This window comes from Corella eumyota, chromosome 3 (genome assembly GCF_963082875.1).
Source record: "Corella eumyota chromosome 3, kaCorEumy4.1, whole genome shotgun sequence".
Lineage (NCBI taxonomy): Eukaryota > Metazoa > Chordata > Ascidiacea > Phlebobranchia > Corellidae > Corella > Corella eumyota.
In genome coordinates this window covers 18,928,158-18,936,152 of record NC_137492.1, presented here as the reverse complement: position 1 = coordinate 18,936,152, position 7,995 = coordinate 18,928,158, and the positions used below count along the sequence as shown (strand labels likewise).

Genomic DNA, 7,995 nt, shown 5'->3' with positions numbered 1-7,995 from the left:
TTGAAGGCACTGGACATAACCACATAAGGTTTTTGGTTGGATTTTTACTAATTTTACGTTGATGCATCTTCAAATATTTCACCAAAAATTCGCGGGTCTATTTAAAATGAACAAGTCCGAAGCTCGATCAATCGAACAATTTTGCAGGTAACTTATGCTCCATTTTATATAAATATATTTCAAAAGTCACTACTTTAATATTGTTTATTACATTTTTAAGTTCTTTATACAACGTTACGAGATTGTATTTTCAATGTCTAATATTACAATAAATGAAACTTTATGTCGTCTCTTCTTTTGTTGATTTTCTATCATGAATGAAATACCTTGAAAGTAATTGTGTGTTTGTTTAAAGTCAACTTAAGCTACAAATTATTTAAATGTACCAGTATGAGGTGACAGCCTTGTGTGTTATACAGAACTAGCTATGTGTTGGTACATTTAAGTAAATGATTTTGTTATAGAATGTTTAAGCCTAAAAAAGTTTTAGTTCTGCATAATTTTTAAAAGATTGATTTTTTTGATTTGATACTTAAAGGCTTTTTTTATTTTTATATTATGCAATTAAAAAAATGCTGGCTTAAACTAAACTTGAATTGTAAATATTTAACTAGAATTGTAAATATTGGTATTGGTTTGCTTAGGAACTTTAATCGCCCTTGTTAATCATTATTTAAAATTTTACTGAAAATGTTATGATATTTTTTCGTGGTGGCTTAGAAAATAGTTTTATAAAAGAAGCCAGTTTTAAAATGTTAACTTTAAAAAGGGAATACATGTGTTATTAAAATGTCATATTTTTGGCCGGTAAGATGTTGTTAAAAATTGTAAAATAGTTTTATAAAATTGTATGTATAGATAGGATGTGTTTTCTGTAAAATTCCTTGTTTTACATTAATATAAATTTTACTAATACTTAATTTATTTGTTTTACATAGTTTAAATTCTCTGGTAAGGAAAATAACGAAAAACATGAAAGGCAAACAAAAATAAATGAAGCAATATCAAAATATAGGCAATTTATGAATGAGGTATTTCTTAATACGTTAATACAGTTTGAAATTTTGTAGATTAGTATTTACTTTATCTTCCAATAAAAATACTTGTTAATTGCTGGTCTGAAAAAGAAGATTAAGATTTTTCTGTTTATGATTAGTGTTAATCAATTTTACATATATATATATATATTTATTTTTTTTTGAATATATCTTCATCCTCGATGTGGGAAAGTCGAATGCGCGACTAAAACATAGAGTAACATCACTTACTCCGACCCAATCTCGAGTTGCCTGTGGCAGTTTGGGATATTATAGATTATAATTGCCCGATAATTATACTGCTGATTAAGTTCTGGCTCAGCAGGAGTTCATGCCGTTTGCGCTAAAGCATGAGATCAGTGGAGATTGAACCCACGACCTCATGTGTGGTGTAGCAAGTGTTTTTACTATGCTGCCGGTTTAATATGTAAAGGGTTTTGTTTAAATTTGCTTGTATTTTACTATGTGTATCTTTGAGAGGTCAGAAGATTAACAATAGATAATTTAAACACATTTTTTTAGAACTGCACACACATTTATTTAACCGAACCAGAATTTTGCCAGGTTCATTTTGATGCATTAACTGAAGCACAGAAAGTTGATATTAGTTTAGCCAATATTATTGAAGACAGCATATCCCAATGTCATGATTATCATAAGAACACAAATGAAAAAAATGTAAGTTTTCAATAATTTGTGAAATTGTTTTTATTATTAAAGTAGTGTTTTTGAAAAATTAAATTAATGTACTTTATATTTTGCTTTAATTTTATTGTTTTTATTTTAAGGGTAAAATGCTTAAGGAAATTAACATGTTATACACAACTGAGATACAAGAAGTAAACTTTAAAGTTTTTTTTATTGTAAATTAAAATAATTTATAAAAAAAACTTTTGTTAATGGCAACCTTTTTAAATGAATATCAAAGATATTTTATATTAGGTTGTAAGTTAAATATCTGTTCTGTTGTATTTTTTTTTGTGTATGTAAATATGCTTTACATAGTCTTTTGTCTTTAATGTTTACCTACTCATAAAATCTAGGGTTTGTGTTCATTTTTTAAACAAAGTTAAATGCCAAGTTTTATGGCCCTGTTAACTATTAATTTAGAGATGTCGCGACAAAGTATGTTCAAACGAAGAACTTGAAATTATTCACAATAAAACTTTACAAAATGTCACTCAAAGAATGGAGTCCAACTGGCATGAAAATTACTTAAAATATATAAATAAAATCTGGGATGAAATTCAAATTCAAAACAACAAGGTTTCTATTTCTTGTTTTAAAGAAATGTATAACATATAATAACCTTTAACCGGTATATATTTGTTAAATACTTACACAACAAATAGATTACTAAATATTTAATGTAAAATCCAATTTTTTGTCAAGTTTTTGTTTTTATCATGTAGAAAAAAGAAGCAGTTGAACTGTTTAAAAATGAAATTAAGGTAATATTTAAAAATTAAGTAATTGTAAAACACCAACTTTAAATTTTTATGCATTTTTAAAACTCAGTCTAAAACATGTTTTAATAAAGTAAATACATTTAAAATGAGACAACTCTTTTTTAACATAAATAAATTGCTTTACCAAATGTACATAACGTAATATTTAACAATATTTGTTGCAGAAATTTGACGATGACATTTTATCTTTGGATCAAATTGAAATTGCCCATCAAAATACAATTAAAAATCTGAATCCTTTGTTAGAAATAAATTCCTTTATTAGCATGGAAAGGAGCAAATTTGAACAAGAAAACTTTAAAAGGGTAATCAATTATTAACTTATGACATGTTTGGCTGTTTATTTTTTCTTAGTTACATTTTTGACAATGTTCACTTTTCTTTTTATTTTTTATTTTTTTGTATATATCTTTATCCTTGATGTGGGAAGGTCGAATTCGCGACCTAAGTTACTCTTACTCAGTTTGAGTTGCCTTTAGCAGTTTGTGATATTATAGTTTATAATTGCCCGATAATTATGCTGCTGATTAAGTGCTGGCTCAGCAGAAGTTCATACCGTTTATAGCGCCTGACTCAAGGGCGCTACAGCATAAGATCAGTGGGGATTAAACCCACGACCTCATAGTAGTGTAGCAATTTTTTTTACCACTACTCTATGCTGCCTGTTGATATGTATTAGTTTGGCGATCTAGATTTGTTAAACTTAAATTTTTATCTAGTTTTAAACACAAATTTGATTAAAAAATTTTTTTTCTGAACTAAAGTTGTTTAACCACTTAAAATTTCATTTATTTTAGTGCTACAAAAAATTGAACGAAAATGAAAAACTTAATTCCGAATTACTTGAAAATAGTGTTTATACCCTCAAAAATCAGTAAGTTAATTTAATTTAAATATAAAACAGAACTTTTTAAGGTCTGTGTTGATATTATTTTTTAGGCATGAAAAACAACTTGAAGAGAAAGATAACCAATTTTTAGAAGAAAAGCAAAAACTTATCTCTGAAATAAGTGAACTTGAAAAGAACATGGATCTTCTTAAAAATCAGTAAGTATATTAAGTTAACTTATAAAACACAGTAAATTTAAGTAAAGTACCTGGTAAAAATGTAGTTATTTTTTAGGCATGAAAAACAACTTGAAGAGAAAGATAACCAATTTTTAGAAGAAAAGCAAAAACTTATCTCTGAAATAAGTGAACTTGAAAAGAACATGGATCTTCTTAAAAATCAGTAAGTATATTAAGTTAACTTATAAAACACAGTAAATTTAAGTAAAGTACCTGGTAAAAATGTAGTTATTTTTTAGGCATGAAAATCAACTTAAAGAGAAAGATAACCAATTTTTAGAAGAAAAGCAAAAACTTATCTCTGAAATAAGTGAACTTGAAAAGAACATGGATCTTCTTAAAAATCAGTAAGTATATTAAGTTAACTTATAAAACACAGTAAATTTAAGTAAAGTACCTGGTAAAAATGTAGTTATTTTTTAGGCATGAAAATCAACTTAAAGAGAAAGATAACCAATTTTTAGAAGAAAAGCAAAAACTTATCTCTGAAATAAGTGAACTTGAAAAGAACATGGATCTTCTTAAAAATCAGTAAGTATATTAAGTTAACTTATAAAACACAGTAAATTTAAGTAAAGTACCTGGTAAAAATGTAGTTATTTTTTAGGCATGAAAATCAACTTAAAGAGAAAGATAACCAATTTTTAGAAGAAAAGCAAAAACTTATCTCTGAAATAAGTGAACTTGAAAAGAACATGGATCTTCTTAAAAATCAGTAAGTATATTAAGTTAACTTATAAAACACAGTAAATTTAAGTAAAGTACCTGGTAAAAATGTAGTTATTTTTTAGGCATGAAAATCAACTTAAAGAGAAAGATAACCAATTTTTAAAAGAAAAACAAGAACTTACTTTTCAACTAAGTGAACTTGAAAATTGCATGCATGCCCTTACAACTCAGTAAGTACTTAATTTAAGACCAAAAAGAAACTTTTAAAAAACCTGTTGATAGCCCAGTTATTTTTTAGACATAAAAAGCAACTTGAAGAGAAAGACAACCAATTTTCGGGAGAAAAAGTAAAATTAAAAAATCAGAGGTACCTAAATTTTTTATTTTTTTTTACTTTGTTATATAAAATTTTATTTTTATACTAGTTTTACAGTTTTTATTTTGTTATTGTAACTAATGGATTTTTTTTAAACCAATGGAAATTTTAGTTTCTTGATTTGTGTGGAGTTAGTCGTATAGATTTTCCGAAAATTTTCTGTATTTTTTTTTTCAATAATTTTTATACCTCAATTAGCAACTAAGTATAGCATTACACATTTTATTTTTACTCCAACCCTTTTTTTTATCATACATTGTATTACATCTGTTGTGTTACACAAATGAAAATCAAACAGAAAACTTCAACAAACATTTTGTGTTTTTAGTAATGACTTAAAACAGGAAATTAGAAAATTAAAACAAGAAATTGGGGATTTAAAAAAGAGTGAAAAAGTAAGATGTGTAAAATTTTTATATAAAACTTTGTTAAAATCTTTTTTAATAAAATTCAAATGAGTACCATTAATCTTTATATTTTTTTTTAGAAAACAAATGCCACCTGTAGCAAATGTAAAAAACGAAGAAACGTAAATTTTATTATTTTTTGTATTGCTGTTTAGTTTTATGGCAGTAATTTTTTTTTTAATATCTTTATCCTCGATGTGGGAAGGTGAATTTCACGACCTTTATCCGCGATGTGGAAAGGTGAATTTTCACGGGTAACACTTAATACATCGACCCAGTCTTAAGTTAACTTTAGCAGTTTGGGAAATTATAGATTATAATTACCCGATAATTTAGCTGCTGACTAAATGTTAGCTCAACAGGAGTTTATACAATTTGCCTTACTCAAGGGCGCTACAGCATAAGAACAGTGGGCACCCATGATCTCATGTAGTACAGCAAGTGTTATAACTACTACAACACTCTGCCGGTTGTTATTTTATGACTTCTTTATGTTGCAGGAAAAGAATGCACTGGAAGAAAAATTAAATGGTCAAGAGTCAAAAATTAAACATCTGAATTTGGTAAATAAGTTTTTTAAATTTGTTTTTTTATTTTTAATTAATGCATTGTCTTAAATAAATTGTTGTTACAGTCATAACTTGTTAAAGGATTTTTAGCTCAACATTTTTATTTAAAGAATTGAAATTGACAACAAATAAATTTGTTTGTAGGAGAATATTTTCATTAAAAAAGAAAATGAACAATTCAGACGGGTAATCTGAAACAGTTAACAAATTATTGTAAATTTTTGTGAACTATTTAGCCTAACTGTTTTGATTTTTTTCAACTATGTGGCATTTATAAGCACATATATCACAAAAGATTTACTATTAAATTCTTCTATACGTACATATGTGTTTATAATTTTTAAATCAGTTACAGAAAGAAAAAGTGCCATTTTTTTTGTATCCTATTGATTTGTTGTGTTTTTTTTTTTTTTTTTTTTGTATATATCTTTATCCTTGATGTGGGAAAGTCGAATGCGCGACTAAACATAGAGTAACATCAGCTACTCCGACCCAGTCTCAAGTTTGCCTGCAGTTTGAGATATTATAGATTATAATTGCCCGGTAATTATGCTGCTGATTAAGTGCTGGCTCAGCAGGAGTTTGTACCATTTATAGCGCCTTACTCAAGGGCCCTACAGCATGAGATCAGTGAGGATTGAACCCACGACCTCATGTGTGGTGTAGCAAGTGTTCTTACCACTACACCATGCTGCCGGTTTTCTTAGAAATGATTAATCAAAATATTTTTTTATATTTCAAGTATGAAAAATCTTTTGAACTTGAAGCAACTAATATCAAAATCCCTAAAACTTGCAACTTTCTTGGACAAGGAGGTTTTGGTAAAGTTTATCTAGGATTTGTTGAACCCATTGGTGCTGTGGCTATTAAAAGATTACCATTAAATGGTAGTGTTGACGAAATACATCGAAAAGCTAAAAAGTAAGTGTTTCTCCTACATAGTTGTTTTTGGCTACATATAAAAAACTTAATGTAAAGGTTAAGTGTGTCATCACATTAGTTACCTCAGCATTCTTAAGTTGACTTATGCAGTTTGGAATAATATTGATTATATTAGCTACAATTGGTTTTGAGCTCAACCGGGCTTTTTGTTATAGAAGAAGTTAAAATTGAATACAATAAAGATCAGTCATAAAACTAAGTAAAAGAAAGTTTTCATATTATTAAACTTTTAGATAAGTCTTTTCATGTCTATCAAAATAATAAAAAAATAATTGAATTTAAATATAATTTAATTTTGTTTTTCTTTACTAATAGAAAAGTTTTTTAGGGGTTTTGTCAATGTGTTTGTTAAATGTTTTGTAAGATTTAAGATTTTCTTAACAGGGCAGTTCATGAAATCACTATGACGAAGCAAAACCATCCAAACATTGTTCAACTCTTAGGCCACACGAGTTTCGACGGATCCTTAAATCTTGTACTAGAATACATGCCTGGGGGTGATTTATGTTCCCTTCTTTTACAAGGTTATCTGATTTCATGGTTATTAAGGCTTCAATTTGCATATGATATTGCCAGTGGAATTGCATTCTTGCATAAGAATATTGATGACCACAGGATTACTCACGGTGATCTAAAAACCCAAAATGTATTACTGACAGCAAGCTTAAGGTGCAAGATTTCCGATTTTGGTGGAGCTGACATTTCTGATGTAACTAAGTCTGGTGTTGCTCCAACTGAAGTGCAGCCTAAGTACAATGACCACACGCCAGGGTATACTGCTCCTGAACGCCTTAAAAATAACAATCAGGTTACAAAAGCAATGGATGTGTATAGTTATGGTATGATTTTGTACATGATAATCACAGAAGAACATCCTATAGCAGACTTTGTAGAAAGATCGAGAATCAGCAAGCAAGTTTTAAGCACAGTCTCGGGTGAAAATCAGAAAAACATTTGTAAACTATTAAAGCATTTTATGAAAAGGTGCGGACAAAAAGATCCAAAGAAAAGGCCGACCATTATTGAAATTGTGAGAGAAATAGAACATACTCTTGCAAAAAGACAGGATGATATGTTTCAACTACATACTGAAGTTGCTAACACTGTTAAGGAGTTTTTAAAGAAGGAAGTTTACCAATGTTCGGTTGAATGCGATACCTATGACAAATTTAAGTTTAATTAACTGAAAGGACATTTATTATTTAGTTTACTGTGGTTTTTCTTATGCCCATACTTGTTTTTTTCCAAAAAAAACTTTGGCCAAACTATCGTTGTTTTTTGTTTTATTATTGGGTATATAGTGCTAGTCTCCTACCCTTTATATCATGCTTATATGTCTTTTTGGTGTAAATCATTAGCGAACAAATTTGTCATTCATCAATATTTGCATTATTCACATTGTGATTGCTGTACTATAAAAATTGTCAAATGAAATTAATAATGTGCAATTAATAATCT

At 27.9% G+C, this 7,995-nt stretch overlaps 1 protein-coding gene across 3 annotated transcripts; it reads left to right on the top strand.

The window, feature by feature from the left end:
* LOC145746180 (uncharacterized) lies at positions 1-7,995 on the top strand. Of its 3 annotated transcripts, none has more exons than XM_082564385.1 (21): positions 1-147; positions 939-1,031; positions 1,560-1,715; positions 1,826-1,876; positions 2,148-2,303; positions 2,450-2,488; positions 2,671-2,811; positions 3,304-3,380; positions 3,446-3,553; positions 3,630-3,737; positions 3,814-3,921; positions 3,998-4,105; positions 4,182-4,289; positions 4,366-4,473; positions 4,542-4,610; positions 4,948-5,014; positions 5,107-5,148; positions 5,527-5,589; positions 5,740-5,781; positions 6,338-6,516; positions 6,922-7,995. In XM_082564385.1, the coding sequence occupies exons 2-21, from the start codon at positions 1,023-1,025 to the stop codon at positions 7,718-7,720; spliced, it is 2,538 nt and encodes an 845-aa protein (XP_082420511.1). In that variant the 5' UTR covers positions 1-147; positions 939-1,022; the 3' UTR covers positions 7,721-7,995. The 3 variants fall into 3 exon arrangements, with proteins under 3 accessions (XP_082420511.1, XP_082420509.1, XP_082420510.1); XM_082564383.1 differs by lacking the exon at positions 1-147 and adding an exon at positions 707-807; XM_082564384.1 differs by lacking the exons at positions 1-147; positions 5,740-5,781 and adding an exon at positions 707-807.